A 24,497-nucleotide genomic window follows, 5' to 3' on the forward strand; every position below is an offset into this window, starting at 1 on the left:
ATAGCCATATAACACAGAATATCAAGGTAGAATAACCCACAATATCTGCTTTGAACTTGAATATCTGAGTCCACACTGCCATATATCCCAGTTCAAAGCAGATAATGTGGGATTTTCTTCAGCTGTGTGGAAGAGGCATGAGTATTCCTGTCTTAAGAAATCCCTATGCCATTCATAGGGTCACCAATACATTGATTGTTGACTTGAAGGCACAAATGCATATATGGAGTTTCTTCCAGAACTGCTGTTTCCCACTGACTATGGGATTAGTGTCTCCAATACTATTGTCGAAGGCTTTCATGGCTGGAATCACTAGGTTCTTGTGGGTTTTTTCAGGCTATAGGGCCATGTTCTAGAGGCATTTCACCTGACGTTTCGCCTGCATCTATGGCAAGCATCCTCAGAGGTAGTGAGGTCTGTTGGAATTCCAACAGACCTCACTACCTCTGAGGATGCTTGCCATAGATGCAGGCGAAACGTCAGGAGAAATGCCTCTAGAACATGGCCCTATAGCCCGAAAAAACCCACAAGAACCTATTGTCTCCAATACTTATGGGATATTCTTGTAGTTATTTTTCCCAGTTCCCTGTTTGCGCACAAGCAACTCTAGGGATTGGTAATTCTCGAGAGAAGTACAGATATGTTTCTATTTTAGAGAAAACCCTCAACTAGCAGTTTGCTGTTTAGAATAGTGCTTCCTGCAGTTTACTTGTCATTGGGTCCAATGAAACAAGATTTAGGCAATAGGTGCATAGGTATGGTGAAATAAGCATGTTAAAATAATAATGCTCTCCAGCAGTGGTTCTCAACCTGTGGGTCCCCAGATGTTTGGGCCTTCGACTCCCAAAAATCCTAACAGCTGGTAAACTGGCTGGGATTTCTGCAAGTTGTAGGCCAAAACATCAGGGGACCCTCAGGTTGAGAACCACTGCTCTACAGTTTAGTCTCAGTCTAGCCTAGATCAACCCTGTTAAAGTGTAACCCAGGTTCCCACATTTGGTTTTGAGCAGAAGATCATTCACAAACACCTGCCGAGACTATGTGTGTCATCTGTACATTAACTGTCTGTTTTGGCTGCACTGTGTGACCAATAACATGGCAAAAGAGGAGAACGGTTTCCATTAAATGGAGTGCTAATTTGTTATGGCTGTTGCAAAATGATACATTATTTTTTATAATTAAACAGTTACAGTACATATCACTAATAGTTACTGTAATAGGAATAATATCACTAATAGTTACTGTAATAGTTACAGTACATATCACAATAGTGCTAAAGGGACATTAGATGACAAGTATATAAGATGTTCCCTCCATATGACTGTTATTCCACTGTTGGCTCGGCCAGACAATACTTTAACTGGGTTGATGTAGGTTTTTTGGGCTGTATGGTCATGTTCTAAAAGCATTCTCTCCTGACGTTTCACCTGCATCTATGGTAGGCATCCTCAATGCTTTAACTACTTTTAATAGAGGCTGCTTTCAAAAAGAAGACCGTCGCCTTATAGACGTAACTTTTTCTATGTCCCACCTAGGAGTTTAAGATCTTCTGGGGAGGTCCTGCTCTTGGCCCTGCCTCTGTCACAAATGAGCTTGGCAGGGACGAGGGACAGGGCTTTCTCGGTAGTGGCCCCCCGCCTGTGGAATTTGCTCCCTAGGGAAATTGGGTTATCTTCATTCCTCCTCTCCTTTAGAAAAAAAGTGAAAAACATGGATGTGAGACCAGGCCTTTTGGTAACTATTAATTTTTTAATTTATTTCGGGCACTTCTACCCCGCCCTTCTCAACCCCCAAGGGGGGACTCAGGGCAGCTTACAACCGGCACAATTCGATGCCAACAATTCAACAGATGAAATACATAACAGCAATAGCCACAATAGTTAAAAACAATCAATTAATACAATAACAACTAAAAAGCCAGTCTAGTGGCCAACGTTCACCGAGTTCTAAAATCCGTAAGTCCGTTCAGCATTACCATAGTCCTTTCCAAATTCTGGTCGTCATTACCTTGTCAGTCTGCCAGATTACCCAAAGGCCTGGTCCCATATCCATGTTTTCAGCTTCCTTCTGAAGGAGAGGAGGGTTGTTGATGACCTAATTTCCCCGGGGAGTGAATTCCACAGGCGGGGGGCCACCACTGAGAAGGCCCTGTCCCTCGTCTCCACTAGCCTCACTTGTGATAGCGACGGGGCCGAGAGCAGGGCCTCCCCAGAAGATCTTAAACTCCGAGGTGGGACATAGAAGGAGATACGTTTGGACAGTATCGGGTTTTATAGGTCAAAACCAGCACTTTGAATTGTGCTCTATGCAGACTGTGACAATGACAATGATGACAATTGCTATGCTAATGACTATGGACAAGCTTGATGGAGTCTCCAACTACAGAATTCGGCTAGATAATGGCCACCAGACTGGTATATTTTAGTAGATTTGAATTGTATTGACTTAATGCTTTAACTATATATAATTATTGGTTCTGCTTTGTATTATGTGTGCATGGAGGCATCAAATTGTTGCCGGCTGGAAGCTGAGTCCTCTCCTAGGGGGTTGAGAAGGGCAGGGTACAAATATCCTAAATAAATAAATATAAAGATATATTTTCTGTAAAAGAAGACATGTTGGCATCCTAATTTGTTATCCCTAGGGGCTCTCTTCCTCTAGAAATTCTCAAACCTTTCTCTTTGAGCAATTGCTTTATAGATAGTGTATTTTTAAAGTGAAAATGCGGCTCTGACTTTAATTGCCTAGGTTCTTCCTCTCTACTGGTTCCCATCCAGGGGCAGCTTGTCCATTACGCGAAGTAAGCAGTCGCAGAACACTTTTTTTTGCCAGGGGCACAGAGGCGCCTCTGTAAATGCCCCTCGACCGCCACTTGAGGAGCTCCCCCTCAGCTCACAACAGCCCTAGCAATCTGGGGGGAGCCTCGGCTTTCTTGCCTCGCTGCCGGGCGATTCTCTTCCCAAAGGGGCCGAGCCCTTGAGCCTCACCTAGCCCCTCTCGTTCCTGCTCCACCCGGCCACCAGGTGCACAAGCAGAGCCGGCGCTCAATCGTCCTCCGCGTTTGATCCTTTCCCCATGACCGGCCCCCTTTCCCGATCCCCCAGTGCTCCACCCGCCTCCTCTCCTCTCCCCAATCTGCGGGTGGGCCAAGGGGCAGAGCCACCGCGCCTGGCCCGCTTCGGGTCCGGAGGCGTGCCTGAAGACCCCAGTGTGCACACCAAAAGTCACCTCTTCTCCTGACTTTCTCTTCAGCCATTGGGACCGAGAAAGAGAGAGAGAGAGAGAGCGCCCCTCCGGCTGGAGGTATCTCCCACCTCCTCTCCTTTGTTTTTGCGCCTATCTTCAGGAAAGGTGGCCATCTCCACCTCTGTCTCTCTGTCTGTCTGTCTCTCTTTCTCGGTCCCAATGGCTGAGGAGAAAGTCAGGAGAAGAGGTGACTTTTGGTGCACACGCCGGGGTCTTCAGGCACGCCTCCGGACCCAAAGCGGGCCAGGCAAGGGAGCAAATGCGGCAAGTGTAGTTACTGGGATGTATAGTTCACCTACAATCAAATAGCATTCTGAGTTCCACCAATGATGGAATTGAACCAAATATGGCACACAGAACTCCCACGACAAACAGAAAATATATATCAATGATTGGTTGGGGGGGGGGGGGGGCGTCAAAATACTGTTTGCTTACTGTTGAAAATTACCCAGGGCCACCTCTGTTCCCATCCTATCTATTCTTTGATGAATGGCTACACTGGCATTCTGGCTATGTGAAAAAAATCCTAAATACTTGGAATGCTAGTCCTAGACTCCCTTGGAATACTCCAAAATGTAACCAAGGTTTACTGTGTGGCAGCTAGATCTTCCAAGTGGCCTTGGAAATACATGTCACATTTATTCTAAAGCAACTTCTTTCTTTTGTCCATCTTTGCAACAGCAACCTGGAAACTGCCTTGGCCGAGTGCACTGCAGCGCTGAACTGTTTCCTGCGTAACCAGTTCAGTGAGAGCCTGGAGATGCTGCAACCCAGGTAAGAGGGAGAGGCATCCAATCTGATGAACACAGACAGAAAGGGCAGACCTAGGCCATTGCCCTTCCCACGCCCTGTGTTGTTATGTGATCTCAGGCTGTTTCTGAATTATGGCGAGCCTACCACAGGGTTTTCCGAGGCTAAGAGTGACTTGCCGAAGATTCCCCATAGATTTTCATGGGCAAATAAGGGCTTGAACCTCTTCTCTAGAAAAGTAGTCAATTGCTGAAAATATTATCCCACACTGGTTCTCACCCACTACTCCTTCTAATAAGTACACTCTATGTATATACTCTTATCTCTTCTCCACTCTCAAGAAGGAAAAATGGTTCGACTGGGGTTATTGTACTTCAGACATATCCTGAGATGACAGGTCTAACTGGAAAAAAATGTGCTTGTTACAGTGTGCAGGCATATAGCCAGGGGGCTTGGGGGCTTAACCCCCCCCCCCCCCCAAATTCTGATGGTGGTCCACGAGAAGGCCTTACTGGTGCATTATTTAAACTGCTATGTTTGATCATATCATGATCTAATCACTATACTCAATATATCCCATATGCATGGGGGTATTGGGGTAATGATACAAAAGGTTTGCTAGGGTAGACCCTCTTTCACTCAGACTCAGCCCCCCCCCTCCCGAACCAAACTCAGCCCCCCCTCCCGAAACAAAATCCTGGCTACGGGCCTGAGTGGGAGGGTATAGTAAAAGAGGAAGACAGCATTCCAGTTAGATGGATTCAATCAAGGAAGCCATGGATACCCTGAATCTGCAAGACATGAGCAGGGCTATTGAGCAAGGGCTATGAAAGTGTGCTCTGGGGCTCTGCAAAGCATACTGAGGGGTTCCATGCTTCCTCCTCCTCCAAGAGTTCCCTTTTATTTTCTGCTTTTCCCCCTCCCTCACCGCCAAAAGCCCTTTTCATTCTGCCCCCTCACCCCGAAAAGCCTTTTTTCCTGATCTTCCTCGACACCCAGATCCCTCCCCTTCACCGTCATTGCTTGTAAAATCCTATTTCCCACCCACTGCTCACAGGGTGCTTTAATTGTGCTTTTACTGCATGGCTGAAAGGGGTTGGACTAGATGGCCCCTGGGGTTGCTGCTATTATTATTAATAGTTTGGGATTGCGATTGTGTGGACGATTTGGCTCTTATAACTGTGATTATAATGTTTTTAATGTTTATGGTGCTTATATTTTAATCGTGTAATGATGTTGCATTGTGTTGTTATTGTATATTTTTGTATGTTAACACATGTTGTGAACCGGTCCGAATCCCTCTTTGAAGGAGAGAGGGTCGGTATATAAAACCTCGAAATAAATAAATAAATAAATAAATAATTATTATTATTACAAAGACTGGATGGCCATCTGTTGGGGGTGCTTTGATTTTGCTTTCCCTGAATGGCAGAAGGGGGTTGGACTGGATGGCTCCTGGAGTCTTCCACTGAAATACTGTTAAGTTTATGTTGGTCAAAAGGTTTGCACATGCCGGATATATACATTATCTATATAAATAAAAATGTAATGTTCGTTTGTGGGATTAACAGAACTCAAAAACCACTGGACAAAATGACACCAAATTTGGCAGCAAAACACATTCTAATCCGATCTATGTCTTTCAAACAAAAAAAAGTAAACAATGTAGGGGAAATAACTTAAAACTCCCCAAAAGAAAAATGCCTTACAGAGCATGCGCAAAAGCCCCTCTCCCCATTGCGCAAGAAGAATGAAGCACCAACCGTTGTGGGGGAAGAGAAGCCTCGCCATGGAGTCCCTTTCCATGCATGGGCCCTCCTTCCCTCCCTCCCTTCCTCCCAGTCTCCTTCCTCTCTTTGTCGGCCCCACCAAACACAGACCACTCCTCCTTCTTTTCCCCTTGGAGAGGCGGGTGGGTGGCTGCTCCGTGTGGACGCTGCTCGCCAGGCTTCACCTTCCCTTGCCTGGGCACCAACGAGAAGGGAGTTCTGCAGCCCTCAGCCTTGCTGGGCCTGGCGGGGGCAGGAGGCATTTTTCGAGGTGGGCCTTGCTCACCCACATTGGCCACTTCTTTTTGCCTCAGCCACAGGGCGCCTTCCATATGACCCTGCCTGCATGCCCACCCGCCAAACAGGGAAGGCGCCCCACAGCCATGGCAGAAAGAAGAAGGGGCAGCGCTGGGTGAGCAAGGCCTGCCTCGAAAAGCGCCTCCCGCCTGCCCCATGTCCAGCCCAGCAAGGCTGAGGGCTACAGCAAGGCTCCCTTCCTGCTGGTCCCCAGGCAAGAGGTAGAGGGAAAGGAAGGAAAGAGGGAGGGAAGGAAGGATTGAAAGAGGGTGGGAAAGAAAGAAGGAAAGAGAGAAGCAAGGATGGAAGCAAAGAGCAAAGGAAAGGAGGAAAGAAAGAGGTAGAGAAGGAAGAAAGGAGAGAAAGAAGGTAAAGAAAAGCGGGGAGGGAGGTGGAAAGAGAAAAGGAAAGAAAAAAGGAAGGAATGAAGGAAAGAGGGAAGGAAAGAGAGAGAGAAAAAGGGAGGGAAGGTTGGCCACAGCAATGCTAAGAGACCAATGAGTGTCCATCACTCATAACCCCCCCCCCCCAAAAAAAAAAAACCAACAGTGGAAAGGATTTAAAACTCCCTAAAAGATAAATGATGAAGAGATAAATGACATACAGAAAAAAGGGAAGGAAGAGGGAGGGAAGGAAGGAAGGAAGGAAGGAAGGAAGGAAGGAAGGAAGGAAGGAAGGGGAAAAGAAAGAAGGAAGGAAGGAAGGAAGGAAGGAAGGAAGGAAGGAAGGAAGGAGAGAAGGAAGCATGAAAGCAAAGAGTGAAGGAAGGAAGGAAAGAGGTAGAGAAGGAAGAAAGAGAAAGAGGAAAAGAAGAGGGATGGAAAGAAATGGGTAGAGAAAGAAGGAAGGAGAGAAGGAAAGAAAAAAGGAAGGAAAGAGGGAGCGAAGGAAGAAGAGAAAGAAAAAGAGGGAGGGAAGGAAAGACAAAAGGAAGGATGAAAGCAAAAAGCAAAGGAAGGAAGGAAAGAGGCTGAGAAGGAAGAAAGAGAAAGGGAAGGAAAAGAAAAAGGGAGGAAGGGAAGAGGTAGAGAAGGAAGGAAGAGAGGGTTAGGGCAAAACATTCAATTGCCATGCAAAAAACCCATATAACAAAACTAAACAGTATAAAGCAGAAATATAAATCCTATTAAAACAGTCACAAAATGAACTACTGTATATTATATATTCGTCCTCCATAGTTTAGTAAGGTCTCATCTCTGTAGCTATACAAATAATTTAAACGCCCATTGCAAAAAATGAATTTATCTCTTAAGTTATTATTGTAGTGCAGGCAAGATGTTTATACTTTCCTGATTAGAAAAAGTAATTTATTACAAGTAAGTATTTTTTGTGTGTGTGTAATTATTTACACCATACACTGGTTTGGTGGGACAGGCGAGATTCTCATGACATCTGTTTTTTCCCCTGAGCTTATGGAAAGGATGGTGGAACGATTTAAATAAGGAATGTGGAGGGAAGCGTGTTACAATGGGCACCTGGCATTAAAACAAATAGTGGAACGCAAAATGTGAAACACTATTTACTCCTGCCTTTGTGGCATGAAATAAAACATTTGGCTAGTGAACAATCTTTTGTTTGGTGTTCTGGAGTAGCTACAAAGCCCATATTTTCCATGTGTCTTTTGGAAGCAAGTAAAATAACATGATAATGGCAAGTATCTTGTTAGTGGGATGTTGATTTTTAAAAAATATATATGCAATGTCTTGTGTATGAAAAATTAATTGCTATAGGGCAAATTGATTTGCATATACAAAAATAGCACTGGTATACCTCAATTAACAGAGCAGATATATTTCTGGGCATTACTTCTGGTGCAGTGGGTTAAAGCACTGAGCTGCTGAGCTTGTTGACCGAAAGGTTACAGGTTCGATTATGGGGAGCGGCGTGAGCTTCCACTGTCAGCCCTAGCTTCTGCCAACCTAGCAGTTCGAAAACATGCAAATGTGAGTAGATGAATAGGTACCGCTCCGGCGGGAAGATAACGGCGTTCCATGCAGTCATGCCAGCCACATGACCTTGGAGGTGTCTACGGACAATGCCGGCTCTTCGGCTTAGAAGTGGAGATTAGCTCCACACCCCAGAGTCAGACATGACTGGACTTACCAACGAACCTATTTCTTTGACAGAAAAGTTGACACTAGAGACCGAAATAACAGGGAAAGAATAAACACATGCCCCATGCCACCAAAAGTAAGAAAATTTAAACATTTCAGCAACTTTTTTTTGCATATATGGAATTACAACAACCAGGCCAGCCAAACCTTGCATAATTCCTATTTTGTTGGTCAGACTTACAGACCTGTGCTTTTTTAACATACTGGGAGAAGTTGATGAAGCTTGATAACTCATTTTCTCTGTTTTGCTGTTCAAATATGTCTACTAAGGATTCTAAAGTTAGCTGCTGTTTATCTTGCCTGCTGTCAGGGGACACATATTGTTACAATTGGATCAGTTAGAGCAGTGGTTCCCAACCTGTGGGTCTCCAAATGTTTTGGCCTTCAACTCCCAGAAATCCTAATAGTTGGTTAACTGACTGGGATTTCTGGGAGTTATAGGCCAAAACATCTGGGGACCCACAGGTTGAGAACCACTGAATTAGAGTAAAATTCTGATCTTTTCCTGCTCAAGCGTTATTGCATTGTTTACTACAGGCACATGCTTCTGCAACGTAACTCTAAAAATCCTGTTCTCTTGTCACCATCTTCCCAATGCTGATGTTGCCCCCCCCCCCCCGCAACTCTTAGACCAGTGGTTCTCAACCTGTGAGTCCCCAGGTGTTTTGGCCTACATCTCCCAGAAATCCCAGCCAGTCTACTAGCTCTTAGGATTTCTGGGAGTTGAAGGCTAAAACATCTGGGGACCCACAGGTTGAGAACCACCGTCTTAGACATAAGGCAAGGAGTAAAGAAGGGGTGGTCAGGCATAAAAAGACTATAAAAAGAAGTTTCCTTCTCAGAGACTTTGTTAACTGAGGTATGCTTGTATATATATGTGTGAACAGTAGGAGGCTGAATTACACAACCTCTATGTCTGCACATGTTAGAAAATAAACAAATAAATCTATATAAATAAAAATGTAATGTTATTTTGTGGGATTAGCATAACTCAAAAACCACTGGATGAATTGACACCAAATTTGGACGCAATACACATATCAGGCCAACGAGTGATTATCACTCATCCAACATAGAAAACACAGCAGAAGAGACTTTAAAAGCCAAAACCCAAAATATACATTACAATGCATGCGCAGAACCACATATATACGCAAACACACATATACACAAATATATACACACATATATATACACACACACAAAACACAGACTGGGCCACAGCAACACGTGGCAGGGGACGGCTAGTAATAATAATAATAATAATAAATAAATAAATAAATAAATAAACTTCATTTATACCCCGCCACCATCTCTTGGGGTGGCTTATGTGAGGCCAAGCCCAACAATACAGTGCATCAGTATAAACCAACACAGCAATAAAATAAAACAAAAAATAAAAATACAATGCAAAACCATTATAAATAATTTTAAGATCTGAACCGCCACTTATCGGTGGTTGCTCCTGCCTATAGTAGTGAAAACTATAGGGGGAGAAAATGAAGAGGGTTCAGTCAATGGGAAAAAAATTAATGAAAGAGGGACTTTTTTCTCAAAAAGATCAGAATATTGTTGCTCTAACTGTTTCCTCTATTGTAAAGATACTCTTCCTGTCCCATTTCTTAAGAGAAGGCTTTTGTTTGTTAGGAAAATGTGATTAAGTTATAATATGTGACTTCCAGCCAGTGCTTTCATTAAAACTAAATCAGTCTTTGTTCTTGGGTTTAACTCAACAAGCATATTTCATGCTTAGTATTCTTTTTCACTCTTGCTAAGGGACCAATTCACCCATAGTTACGGTTTTGATGTGACTTTGGACAGTGACTTCTGTGCATTAGTGTTCAGATTCAAATCAACCAACATTTGTTTTATATTTCAATCAATCTATATAAATAAAAATGTAATGTTCGTTTGTGGGATTAACAGAACTCAAAAACCACTGGATGAATTGACACCAAATTTGGACACAAGACACCTAACAACCCAATGTATGTCCTTCACTAAAATATGATTTTGTCATTTGGGAGTTGTAGTTGCTGGGATTTATAGTTCACCAACAATCAAAGAACATTCTGAACTCCACCAATGATGGAATTGAACCAAACTTGGCACACAGTTCTTCCATGACCAACAGAAAATACTGGAAGGGTTTTGTGGGCAGTGTCCTTTGGCTTTGGAGTTGTAGTTCACTTACACCCAAAGATGTTGAGTCCAAATGACTGTGGACTCAAATAATGATGGATCTTGACCAAACTCTACAAGAATACTCAATATGCCCAAATGTGAACACTGGTGGAGTTTGGGGAAAATAGAATCTTGACATTTGGGAGTTGTAGTTCCTGGGATTTATAGTTCACCTACAATCACAGAGCATTCTGAACCCCACCAACGTTAGAATTGGCCCAAACCTCCCACACAGAAAAGCCATGTGGGCCACAGCAACGCGTGGCAGGGGACGGCTAGTTCTATAATATATGACAGAAGAGCCTAGGAATTGTAAGAAACTTCTTAATGTGAGCTTTGCAAATATCACAGATTCCTTGCTGAGAATTTTCCGTGTGAAACTTTGCTTCTTTCAGAAAAAAAACATGAACTATTTGCATGTATAATAAATGAGATTTTAAAATAAAAATTTGTCCTTAACTTTCAAGAAGGGTACACAGTCCTACTGTACCCTCTATACCAGTGGTGGTGAACCCATGGCATGTGTGCCGGAAGGGGAACACAGTGCCCTCTCTCTTGGCACATGGGCCATCCCATTCCCCCGCACCCTCCACCAGTTCCACAAATATGGCTTCATGCTGTAATGTTGGAATATATGCCATAATTTTGGAATTAAACTTTATCCATCAATGTATATAAGGAATGAGGGACAGTGATGCCTCACGCTAAAAGGCCCTTTGTAAAATGTCTTTTCTCGACCTGCAAAAATGATGCTTGGGCTCCACCTATGTTATTAATTAATCAATTGCTGTGAGGAATGTTACATTGATTTCTTTGTTGTAAGTGAGTAATTGATTCTTGGGTAAATGTAGATGAAATTCTTTGTGGGTGGAGTGCAGGAGGAATGAGTACAGGATTTTGTTGGACTTTCACCATTGGCGATTCATAGAATCATAGAATCAAAGAGTTGGAAGAGACCTCTTGGGCCATCCAGTCCAATCCCCGGCCAAGAAGCAGGAATATTGCATTCAAAGCACCCCTGACAGATGGCCATCCAGCCTCTGTTTAAAAGCTTCCAAAGAAGGAGCCTCCACCACACTCCGGGGCAGAGAGTTCCACTGCTGAACGGCTCTCACAGTCAGGAAGTTCTTCCTAATGTTCAGATGGAATCTCCTTTCTTGTAGTTTGAAGCCATTGTTCCGCGTCCTAGTCTCCAGGGCTGCAGAAAACAAGCTTGCTCCCTCCTCCCTGTGGCTTCCTCTCACATATTTATACATGGCTATAATATCTCCTCTCAGCCTTCTCTTCTTCAGGCTAAACATGCCCAGCTCCTTAAGCCGCTCCTCATAGGGCTTGTTCTCCAGAGCCTTGATCATTTTAGTCGCCCTCCTCTGGACACATTCCAGCTTGTCAATATCTCTCTTGAATTGGGGTGCCCAGAATTGGACACAATATTCCAGGTGGGGTCTAACCAAAGCAGAATAGAGGGGTAGCATTACTTCCCTGGACCTAGACACTATGTTTCTGGCTAAAAGAGATGGGAGTTGTAGGACAAAATAAATAATTGCAATGGCTAGAGTTGGCTATTCCTGCTTTGAGGATTCTCAGTACGTGAGAGAAACCACCCTGCTGCTGTCACCCTAGCTTAAACGTGTTGTTGCCTTGAACCACGTCTTTATCTAACAACACACAACTCCCCTGTTACATCAGCTCCACTGGATGCTGGTCTGATACCGAGCACAATTCAGAGTGCTGGCTTTAGCCTATAAAGCTCTAAATGGCTCTCGTCCAACTTACCTGTCTGAATGTACTTATCCCTATGAACCAGTTAGAGACTTAAGACCAGCAGGGGAGGCCCTGCTCTCGGTCCGACCATCCTTGCAAGTACGACTGGTGGGGACGAGAAACAGGGCCTTCTTAGAGGAGGGCAACTAAAATGATCAAGGGTCTGGAGAACAAGCCCTATGAGGAGTGGCTTAAAGAGCTGGGCATGTTTAGCCAGAAGAAGAGAAGGCTGAGAGGAGACATGAGAGCCATGTATAAATATGTGAGAGGAATTCATTGGGAGGAGGGAGCAAGCTTGTTTTCTGCAGCCCTGGAGACTAGGATGCGGAACAATGGCTTCAAACTACAAGAAAGGAGATTCCATCTGAACATTAGGAAGAACTTCCTGACTGTGAGAGCCGTTCAGCAGTGGAACTCTCTGCCCTGGAGTGTGGTGGAGGCTCCTTCTTTGGAAGCTTTTAAACAGAGGCTGGATGGCCATCTGTTGGGGGTGCTTTGGATGCAATATTCCTGCATCTTAGCAGGGGGTTGGACTGAATGACCCATGAGGTCTCTTCCAACTCTATGATTCTATGATTCTATGGCCCTTCGGTTATGGAACTCCCTCCCCAGATATATCAAACTGGTTTTCAGGAAGAGAGCGAAGACCTGGCTATAGGATCAGGCATTTGAATAGTGCAATATAGAACTGGCATAACAGTAGCAACACAAATGATGACTTCTGGAATAGGTATCATGGTTTTAAGTTTTACGGTATATTGTCGAAGGCTTCCATGGCCGGAATCACTGGGTCGTTGTAGGTTTTTCGGGCTATATGGCCATGTTTTAGAAGCATTCTCTCCTGACGTTTCACCTGCATCTATGGCAGGCATTCTCAGAGTGTGAGGATGCCTGCCATAGATGCAGGTGAAACGAGAGAAAATGCTTCTAAAACATGGCCATATAGCCCGAAAAACCTACAACGACCCAGTTTTATGGTATTTACATGTTTCCATATGTTTTTATGTATATGATGTATCTTATCTTATTTCATTGTATACGCGATATTGAATATTGCCATATTATAAGCTCCTCTGAGTCCCCCTTGGGGTGTGTGAGAGCGGGATATAAATATAGTAAATAAATGAATGAATGAATGACCAAATCTTCCCCTTTACCCCCATTGACAGGTCCCGGGAGAGCATGTATCATGCCTTAATTTATGCCACTATTCTGGAGATGCAAGCCACAATGACCTTTGAGCACGATGACCTTGTCCATGCTGCGCAGATGATGAAGGAGGCACAGGACATCTGTCAGAGGTGGGAGCTACCTAGGACAGCAATTCAAGACAAATAGCTAAGCGAGAGATCAGAATCTGCCTCTGTAGCTTCGGTGTGTTAGATGTATCCCTCTCAAGAATATGGCAGATAATTTATGACCACAAATGATCCTCTTGTTTCTCCACTTGTGGAAAGGGATTCATTTGTCTCTTTCAGATCCAAATCTAGGATTTAAAAGTCAATATAAACGTCAACCCACTCCCTCCCTCTTCTGACTGTTTTTATTATTAAAACAACATGTTCTTTACCTCTGTTTGAACGTGGAAACAAAAAAAATGCTGTGAAACATGGAATGTGTAGCTATGATTGTATGATTGATAGAAAGAGGAGCTATAAGAGGGACACAAAGAGAGACTACCTGCTTCTTTGTGTGTTTATGGCTAGGATATGTTGGAATATCCTTGTTTATATGTGATTTATATTGTATTATATTGTATTGATGAACCAGCCTGTACACAGCATATTATTTGAGAACACAAAAATGCTGGACCACACCAACAACCACCATGTCAGACTACACAGAGAAGCCATTGAAATCCACAAGCATGTGGACAATTTCAACAGAAAGGAAGAGACCATGAAAATGAACAAAATCTGGCTACCAGTATTAAAAAAAACTCTAAAATTACAACAGCAAAAACAGTAGTGAGGAAACAACCAGGCACAGCTTAACACCTCTCAACAGGAGATTTCCCAGGCTCAGGCAGGCCTTCAAATGCTAATGAAGCAGAGAGGAAACAACCAGGCACAGCTTAACACCTCTTAGCAGGAGATTTTTCCCAGGCTCAGGCAGGCCTTCAAATGCTAATGAAGGTTGAAACATTCACACCTAGCTCTAGCAAGGAAGAGCTCTTTGCCCCACCCCAGCCATTCCACAGATATATAAACCCATTGTCCTATTTCCAACAGACCTCACCTCTGAGGATGCTTGCCATAGATGCAAGCGAAACGTCAGGAGAAATGCCTCTAGAACATGGCCCTATAGCCCAAAAAAACCCACAAGAACCTATTGTTTTTTTGTTTATCGTTTTTCCATTCTATTGATGTGTTGTCGGGCTTGGCCTCATGTTACCCACTCCGAGTCCCTTGGGGAGATGGTGGCGGGGTATAAATAAAGCATTATTATTATTATTATTATTATCATTATTATTATTAAAGAAGGCCAGGAACCTAGCTAAGCAACTGCTCTTGGATTTTCTGCTAGGTTTCGAAGGAAAACCACTGTGAGCAGCTCCTTTTCCAGTCGGCAAAGTGGAGATGCATGTACTGAAGGTGAGAAGCATTATTTGGGGGGTGTTGGAAAACATTGGGGTTTTTTGCAGTCCATGGTGGGATGGGGATGTGGTGTTTGTGATTTTCCTAGAGGCATCTAACCAACTGTTGGAAACAAATATTGGAGGGGATGCCCTGTATTACTGTGTGGAAAACTTGGCTAACCTACTTTGTACTGAATCACGCTTTTTCTGTTACAGAGGAGCTGCATGCTGAAGTGTGCTATGCAGAATGCCTGTTGCACCGGGCAGCCCTTACTTTCCTCCAGGTAAGAAAAGCTTCCATCCCTTGGAGCATACATGCAGTAAATTCAGTGGCAGTCTTCCCCAAATTGGTGTTTTGGGTTCTTGTTTCACCAGCCCCTGGCTAGAAAACTTAATAATAATAATAATAATAATAATAATAATAATAACAACAACAACAACAACAACAACAACAACAACAACAACACTTTATTTGTACCCCGCTACCATCTCCCCAAGGGACTTGGTGCGGCTTACATGAGGCCGAGCCCGAATACAACAATACAAGCAAAACAACAACAGTACAAGCATTTAAAATAAAAACATAGACAATAAAATATACAACATTATCAATAAGACAACACGCAATTAAAAACAGTGGGAAGGCCAAATGTAAAGTTAAAATGGAAATAATGCTGGGACATGAATGAAAAGGTGATAGTGGCGTTTGTGGAAGTTTTGGAGTTCAACTTGAGGTTGAACTCTAAAACATGTGTAGGTTGCTGTCCAAAACAGCTGGATTAGTGTGGGGCAGAACCCCATATGAGAAGGGTATAAAGTTCAATAGTTCAAAACAGAGAGACCATACCTTGCAATAGGCTGAGTCACACCATTTTCTTTCCAGTTATCCAGGAAAAAGAATTAGCAAAAAATTAGCAAAGTAGCCACTCAGAAAGACTATTTAAAACAGAAGCACATAAAGATACTGATATAGACATTCAGAATTGCCTCCATCGGAAATGGGAGAAAAAAGAAGACGAGAAGACTAAAGTAGAAATAAAGAAAGAGTAGAAAAGAGACATTTGTTCATGATAAAGACGATTGGAAGTTCTAAATATACCCTTAGTTTAGTATCCTTCCCAGAGGTGGCCCTAGGTAATTTTCTTCGGTAAGCAAACAGTATTTTGGCGCCCCCCCCCCCCCCAACCAATCACTGATATATATTTTCTGTTCGTTGTGGGAGTTCTGTGTGCCATATTTGGTTCAATTCCATCATTGGTGGAGTTCAGAATGCTCTTTTATTGTAGGTTAACTATAACATCCCAGTAACTACAACCCACATATGTCAAGGTCTATTTTCCCCCAAGAGCACCTCAAGAGCGCCCCTGGGCAAAATCAACTATACTGCAAATGCTTACTTTGCGTAATGGGTTGAGCCGCCCCTGATCCTTCCCCGCTCTTACCCCTTGTATACTCTTTATGTACCACTACCCATACAGCTTTCCCCACCCTGTATCCTTAAGTTAGGGTTTCCTCTCGTTTTTAGTAGCAGAGGTGGTTAGGTTAGGGAGGGGGGTTGGGGGGGGGGTAGGTAGATTTGTAACATGTCCTTTGTATGTTAGAACACTGTTTTCTTATGTTTCTTTTTTACTTTTAATCTGTATATGTATAAAACCTAATAAACATAATTTAAAAAAACTTTTGCAGAATTTACAGGGAAGAGGAGCCAACAACAGCTGCTCCCTTCTCTTGCCTCATTGCCAGATCAGCTAGTTTTAAAATGGGTAGCCTTCTTGTTCCTCTTTAGTCCTTTTTGTAACAGTATGTGGGAATTAGTGGCCCAACCCATATTTGTAGCTGTATGCAAGGACTCTGCACCCGTTGGGGAAATGAGTGCAGTTGGGCTGGAGATTGTAAGAAGACCAATTTTAAAAACCCTAAGAGACAGTGCTTGATGAGGAATAATAATAATAATAATAATAATAATAATAATAATAATCTTTATTTCTACCCTGCGAACATCTCCTCAAGGGACTCGGAACGGCTTACATGAGGCCAAGCCCGACAACAAATAAAACAGAAAAACGATAAACAAAATAATAATAATAATAATAATAATAATAATAATAATCTTTATTTCTACCCCGCGACCATCTCCCCAAGGGACTCGGAACGGCTTACATGAGGCCAAGCTCGACAACACATAAATTAAAACAGAAAAACGATAAACAAAATAATAATAATAATAATAATAATAATAATAATAATAAACTTTATTTCTACCCCGCGACCATCTCCCCGATGGGGACTCGGAGCGGCTTTCATGGGGCCAAGCCCGGACAACAAAATACAACAATAAAATCAAAGCATATACATCAGACAACAACAACATTATCAAAATGACATTAAAATAATAATAAAATAAAAATAGTAATAAAAAATAAAAATTCCAATAGACACTATCACGATAGAGCTGACAATGGGCGGGCCACATATTCCGAATAAAAAAACAATTAACAGACGATGATGAGATAAAATAAGAGCAGGAAGTTTAAATGGAACTCATAAAACACACAGAGTTGTGGGGCAGAATATCCTATTTGGAGGGCACGAACTCCATTAGCCAAAACGTTGAGGGGGTATAAAATATCATGCTGAGCATCTACTTGCCAAAGGCGCAGCGGAAAAGCCAGGTTTTGAGGTTCTTTTTAAGTGTTTCTAGTGAAGGGGCTTTCCTGCAGGCTGCAAGAGAAGAACCACTCTGGTAGTGTTACCCGGGGGGGGGGGGGATGGAGGGTCACAATCCCCAGTTTCACAAAGCATGGAATGGATGCTGTTTGACACATTTTATTTGTCCTGGCAGTGGACGTCTGTATTAAATTTTCCTTGGCCCATAATAGCATTACTTTGAATGCATCAAACCCAACAACAGACCAACATTTTACACTTTTTGACTCATTTTCATTTTTACAGGATGAAAATATGGTGAATTTCATAAAAGGAGGAATCAAGGTGCGTAACAGCTACCTCATCTACAGGTAAGTTGGAATAGCAACTGACAGCTTGAAAAATGAAACTATTTTAGTTATAATGTAGACATTTAATAAGAGGCAAAGGAAGCAAAAGGCACACGAAGAAGCATAGCTAGGATGTTATACCAGGATCTGTCTGCTGATGTTGATAGACTATATTATGCTTTTAATGTATTGTGTTTTAATTACTTGGACTCCTTGTGTTATATTATGTTTATTGAGTTTATCCTCAGTTAATTTTGGTTTTTTATAAGCTATATTTAGTTTATTTTCTTTCATGTTTCATCTTGATTGTTATTTGTTCAGGCATGTAGCCGGGGGGGTGGGGGGTTGGGGGGTATTGGGGTAACGATACAAAAGGTTTGCTAGGGTAGACCCTCTTTCACTCAGACTCAGCCCCCCCCCCCTGAACCAAACTCAGCCCCCCCCCCCCCGAAACAAAATCCTGGCTACGGGCCTGTATTTGTTTGTTTTGGCATTTGATGTCACTTCAGGGAGAGAGGGCGGGCTATAAATAAAGTGTTGTTGTTGTTGTTGTTGTTGTTATTGGAAAACCTATGGGATGGTCTGTGTCTGCATATAAATTCAAGTGAACTCAGCTACACATCCCCATGCAATTGAAAGTGTTGCTTTATTCCAGTGGTTCTCAACCTGTGGGTTACCAGGTGTTTTGGTCTGCAACTCCCAGAAATCCCAGCCAGTTTACCAGCTGTTAGGATTTCCGAGAGTTGAAGGTCAAAACATCTGGGGATCCATAGGTTGAAAACCACTGTTTATTCAGTCACACTTCCTTACCACTTCTCTTCACACCATAGATTTTAAATGTGTGTTGTGCTATTGTTCAACGTTTATGCTATTTTAAATGTGCTATTTTAAATGTGTGTTGTGCTGTTGTTTAATGTTTATGCTATTTATGTATGAGATTTATTTTAATTGCTTTGTATTAGTATTAGTATTTTGCTTTGTATTGTGGTTGTATTGCTTGTATTGAAGTATTGTGGGCTCGGCCTCATGTAAGCCACACCGAGTCCCTTGGGGAGATGGTAGCGGAGTATAAATAAAGTATTATTATTATTCCCACTTGGTTACAACTCCTTCCTTCAGCAACACAGAAAAAGAAGCAGAGACAATAGGGTTCTGTCTGCTTGTGTCCAGAAGAAACACCTTAATGCAAGGTGTTTTTAAACAGAGGGCCAGGTCACAGTCCCTCAAACTGTTGGAGGGCCAGATTATAATTTGAAAAAAGCATGAATGAATTCCTATGCACACTGCACATATCTTGTTTGTAGTGCACAAAACACTTTAAAACTGTACAATAATTAAAGTGAAGAACAATTTTAACAAATATAAACTTATTAGTATTTCAATGGGAAGTGTGGGCCTGCTTTTGGCTGATGAGATAGGATTGTTGTTGTTGTTGTGTGCTTTCAAGTAATTTCTGACTTAGGTTGAACCTGAGCAAGGGCCAGGTAAATGACCTTAGAGGGCCGTATCTGGCCCCCAGACCTTAGTTTGAGGACCCCTGCCTTAATGGATACCCAAAACCACATAACAATATACAATTTTATTCTTCACTAGCTGTCCCCTGCCACGCATTGCCGTGGCCCAGTCTGTTGATCTGGAAAATAAAGTAATGAGAAAGTGTTGGTTTCTAATATATGCCATTTCTTTATGCTTGAAGGTAAACAGTATTTCTTGCTGTTTCTTTGTCAGTGTTGATGTGGAGAGTGTCTGGTTTGCCCACCCTGGAACATGCAAGATATCATTGTCCTTAAGAGTCCCTTTCAAATCTATGATACTATATCTCTGTGTGTGAATCATATCTATCTCTATCTATGTATCTATCTATCTATGGCTGGATGGCTCTTTGTCAGGAGGACTTTGATTACGTTTTCTTGCCCTGATGAAGGGAGTTGGATTGGATGGCCTTGAGTATTTTCTGATGGTCATGAGGGTTCTGTGTGGAAAGTTTGCCCCGATTCTGTCGTTCGTGGGGTTCATAATGCTCTTTGATTGTAGGTGAACTGTAAATCCCAGTGACTACACCTCCCAAATGTCAAGGTCTATTTCTCCCAAACTCCACCTGTGTACATATTTGGGCATATTAAGTGTTTGTGCCAAGTTTGGTCCAGATTCATCATTGTTTGAATCCACAATGCTCTCTGGATGTAGGTGAACTACAACTCCCAAACTCAAGGTCAATGCCCACCAAACCCTTCCAGTGTGTTCTGTTGGTCATGGAAGTCCTGTATGCCATGTTTGTTTCAATTCCATCATTGGTGGAGTTCAGAATGCTCTTTGATTGTAGGTGAACTGTAAATCCCAGTGACTACAACTCCCAAATGTCAAGGTCTGTTTCCCCCAAACTCCACCTGTGTACATATTTGGGCCTATTGAGTGTGTGTGCCAACTTTGGTCCAGATTCATCATTGTTTGAATCCACAGTGCTGTCTGGATGTAGGTGAACTACAACTCCCAAACTCAAGGTCAATGCCCACCAAACCCTTCTAGTGTTTTCTGTTGATTATGGGAGTCCTGTGTGTCAATTCCATCATTGGTGGAGTTCAGAATGCTCTTTGATTGTAGGTGAACTATAAATCCCAGCAACTCCAACTCCCAAATGACAAAATCGAAAAAATATTGAGTGAAGGACATACATTGGGTTGTTAGGTGTATGCTGTCCAAATTTGGGGGCAATTCGTCCAGTGGTTTTTGAGTTATGTTAATACCACAAACGAACATTACATTTTTATTTATATAGGTGATAGGGAAACATAACACAGAGATCGTATCCAACATGTTCATGAGCATTTTGTTTGGAATGCTGGCATCTAGATGAGTCACATAATAGGCTATTTTTCTGCATTCTGAGAGTTATTTGTTGTTGTGAGCTTTTGAGTCATTTCTGACTTATTGTGACCTAAGGCTTATCATAGGTTTTAGGGGATCAAGAGTGTGTGACTCACCCAGGGTCACCCAGTGGGTTTCCACAACTGACTGGAGCTCTGAGTCCTGATCTCCAGAATAGTAGTCCAATGCTCAAACCAGTACATGGTGCTGACTCCCTTCAGAATTATACTTAAAGTAAGATTGGAGGAACACTCAAACATGCAGTTCCATTTGCCTCTACTGCAATACGAAATCACACAATTCTGGGAACTGTGTAAAATATTATTTATCTCCTGAAATGTAGATTGTCACTAAAGATCAAAGATAAATATCAATGTTTAAAAAGTATCCTCTAAAAATGTCGGATAGGTGTTTTCCAGTTTTGGAGAATGTGTGTGAATTTCATCCCAAAAACAGTGATAATTGTTTGCAGATGAGAGGAAAAAAGGAAGAAATTGCTACCAATCCAGTTATGCCAGTTCTCCTTCCAGGATAAGCATTTGACCTTTTCTGGATTGGCAGTTTAAGAAACATAGGTTAGACATTTGGATATAGGAAAGGGTACATCTCTGCCTTAAAGCTATCACACTCAGTGTCTTAGCACGGGAACAGCATTTCTTGCACACCAAAACCCTATTCAGGTGTTTCTTTGGTACACATATAGAGGGACTCTCTTCTCTCCACTTCTTTTGTGTGTGTGTTGCTAAGGGAAGGAGTTGCAACCAAGTGTGAAAAGAAGCTGTAAGGAAGTGTGACTGAATAAAGAAAGGTTTTCAGTTGCATGGAAATATGTAGGTGACCCACTCTACATCCTGCTGCAGTTTTGGAGGAGGGTTGATCATGGATGATGAGACTTCCAGTACCTTCACTCACATTCTGAGACCTCTGCGAACCTCATCCAATGACTGATCAAGAACAAACTTGACACATAGACCTCTCATGACCCACTTTACGTCCTGGTGTCGTTTGGAAAACTTTGGAGATGGATGATGGGACTTGCAGTAACTTCACTCACTTTCTGAGACTGCTGAGACCCTCGCCAATGACTGATCAAGACCAAACTTGGCACATGGAGCCCCAATGACCCACTCTACATCCTGGTGCAGTTTGGAGGAGGACAGACCATGGATGATGGGACTTTAAGTACCTCCACTCCCTTCCCAAGATTGCTGCAACCCTCATCTAATGACCAATCAAGACCAAACTTGGCACACAGAGCCCCCAGGACCCACTCTACATCCTGCTGCAGTTTGGAGGAGGGTTGACCATGGATGATGGGACTTGCAGTACCTTCACTCACTTACTGAAACCACTGCGACTCTGAACCAATGACTGATCAAGACCAAACTTGGCACACTGTTTACCCACAAGCATAGAGAAATTACATATATTAGAAACCAACACTTTCTCATTACTTTATTTTCTAGATCACCAGACTGGACCGCAGCAACGCGTGGCAGGAGACAGCTAGTAACATATATTCATTTTTAAAGCAGAAGTATGCATGGAATAGAATAGTGGTTCAGCATTAGTTCTATTAGAGCCACTCAAAATGTATGCAAACTTGTGAATTCTTCAAAACTGCTTCACCAAACTTTTCAAAAAATCTGGGATGTTGAGTGGCCTTATGGTCCAAAGGCTTTTGAACCAGGGAGGGCCTGTAGGTTTTGCGTTATAGCTCCTGAGAATTGAAGGTGCAGTGGGATTCTCTTAACTATTTTATGTTTACAGAGAACTCAACAGTTTCATCCAACCCAATCAGTTGCCAAGAAGCTCCTCTCGTGTGCATCTGGAGGGAGGAATTGCCCTGGGCATTGGTGCTTTCAACTTGGTGAGTTGCAGTGTGCTTCCATCATAACATAGACATAAGAATAAAAACTGAATTATAATCAGGAAGCTATTCTCATTTGTTCATTTAGTCACAGAATAGAGTTGTCCTTGCAACTAAATTTAAATTAATTTCTTTTGACTTTTGACACTGCAACTTATCCCTGAAACACATGGCAGTGGAATCAGTTTTATCAGTTGGACAAATACAGAAACAATACTTTATCCTAACGAATATCCTGAATTTGGTCATAGATAGTAATTACATATATGATTATTTTTTAATTTGTTGAACAATGCAGGGAGTTCATGTTACTAGGAAAAGAGAAGGTATTGGGAGATGAGGAGAATGAGCATCAGGAAAACAGCTTTGGGACTACATATACATCATACTGCTGTCCCCTGCTTTAAAGAAAGATAATAGGAGACCCAAGATTGTCTTGGCCTTCTAAGAAGGATGTAGACAGCCCATCTACTATGATTATTTTCCGGTCCCAATTCAAGGTGCAGGTGCTTACCTACAAAGCCCTAAACGGTTTGGGACCCTCCTACCTGCGTGACCGCATTTCCGTATACGAACCTACACAATCTCTTCGTTCATTTGGAAAGGCCCTGCTCACGATCCCACCTGCATCGCAAGCATGATTGGTGGGAACGAGGGACAGGGCCTTCTCAGTGGTGGCCCCACGACTCTGGAACTCCCTCCCCAAGGACATCAGGCATGCCCCAACACTGGCAGTCTTTAGAAGGAGCTTGAAAACATGGATGTTCCAGTGTGCCTTCCTAGATTAAGGTATCCCAAGCAATTTGTCCCAAATGCACTTTACAAGAGAGTTAGAATTGTCTGCACACCCACTTATCCCTAAAATATCCATCCTATTTCACCTGGACATGCCCAGCATTTTTTTTAAAAAAATTAACCATTACATTTGGCCCTGCCACAGGTTTTTAAATGCGTTGTGATTTTTGTTATTGTTTTGCTTTGCTATGAGTTATTTATTGTTGTATTGTTGTGTTTTTTGTTTCTGATGTATTTGGGCTCGGCCTCTTGTAAGCTGCACTGAGTCCTGTGGGAGATGGTAGAGGGGTATAAATAAAGGTTTATTGTTATTATTATCAGCTTATTTTCCCAAAATGAAAATTAGCATGACCGTCTCTCTCTGAGGTCTTTTGAGTCTTCCTCTTAAAGGAGACATATCTAACAATCTTATCACATGGGAGAAGGTACCCCCCCCCCCCCCCTTGTGCTGTTTCGCCAGCAGGCGTGTTGTCATGCTTCTCCGGCATGGCGACATGGGGCTCCATCCCTGAAGAAGGTGCTACGCATCCTAGGACGCTTATTTTTGGCAATGTGATGAAGTCGTAACTGGGAGAACAGCAGGATGGATGACTATGTCATCTTGACATAATTGATGAAAATACTAGGAAGAGGGCCGTGTCCATGTCACCTTTACCCCTTTGTCTTCTACATAGCCATCAGGAGAGGAAATAAGAAAATGGTTCCCAGATTTCTGGCTTTGGTGGTTCTTTTTGAGTCCTTAGGCCAAGGGGGAGAAGTCTCAGAGTGAGAGTGAGGTCTTAGTCATTTGGTGTTTTCACACGATGGCATGTTCTGAAAATTTGCAGTTGATGCTTAATGCTAGACTAAAACTTCCCTTGAAGAGAATTCTGTCACTTGTGATCCTACCATAGCATTTGACTTGGTAGTGAGACTCTAAAAGTAAACAAGGATGGTTTTGTATATGGAGTGCAAATCCCATACTCATTTCAACTAATAATAATAATAATAATAATAATAATAATAATACTTTGTTTGTACTCTGCTACCATCTCCCCAAGGGACTCGATACGGCTTACATGAGGCCAAGCCCAAAAACACAGCAATACAAGCAATAATAACAACAATACAAGCTATTAAAAAAACATAGACAATAAAATACACAACATTATCAATAAGACAACACATAATTAAAAACAGTGGGAAGGCCAAATGCAGAGTTAAAATTGGAAATAATGCTGGGACATGGACGAAAGGTGATACTGGTGTTTGTGGAAGGGCATACGAGCA

At 42.5% G+C, this 24,497-nt stretch overlaps 1 protein-coding gene across 1 annotated transcript in view; it reads left to right on the top strand.

Annotated features, from left to right (window-relative positions):
• Positions 1 to 24,497, top strand: part of TTC39A (tetratricopeptide repeat domain 39A) — a 60,261-nt gene that overhangs the window by 11,571 nt on the left and 24,193 nt on the right. Inside the window, exons 2-7 of the mRNA XM_060763588.2 lie at positions 3,928 to 4,020; positions 13,294 to 13,425; positions 14,651 to 14,718; positions 14,919 to 14,986; positions 17,655 to 17,719; positions 22,334 to 22,433. Coding sequence (XP_060619571.2) covers positions 3,928 to 4,020; positions 13,294 to 13,425; positions 14,651 to 14,718; positions 14,919 to 14,986; positions 17,655 to 17,719; positions 22,334 to 22,433 — 526 coding nt within the window. The remainder of the gene's footprint in view (positions 1 to 3,927; positions 4,021 to 13,293; positions 13,426 to 14,650; positions 14,719 to 14,918; positions 14,987 to 17,654; positions 17,720 to 22,333; positions 22,434 to 24,497) is intronic.

Source organism: Anolis sagrei, chromosome 2, assembly GCF_037176765.1.
Source record: "Anolis sagrei isolate rAnoSag1 chromosome 2, rAnoSag1.mat, whole genome shotgun sequence".
NCBI lineage: Eukaryota > Metazoa > Chordata > Lepidosauria > Squamata > Dactyloidae > Anolis > Anolis sagrei.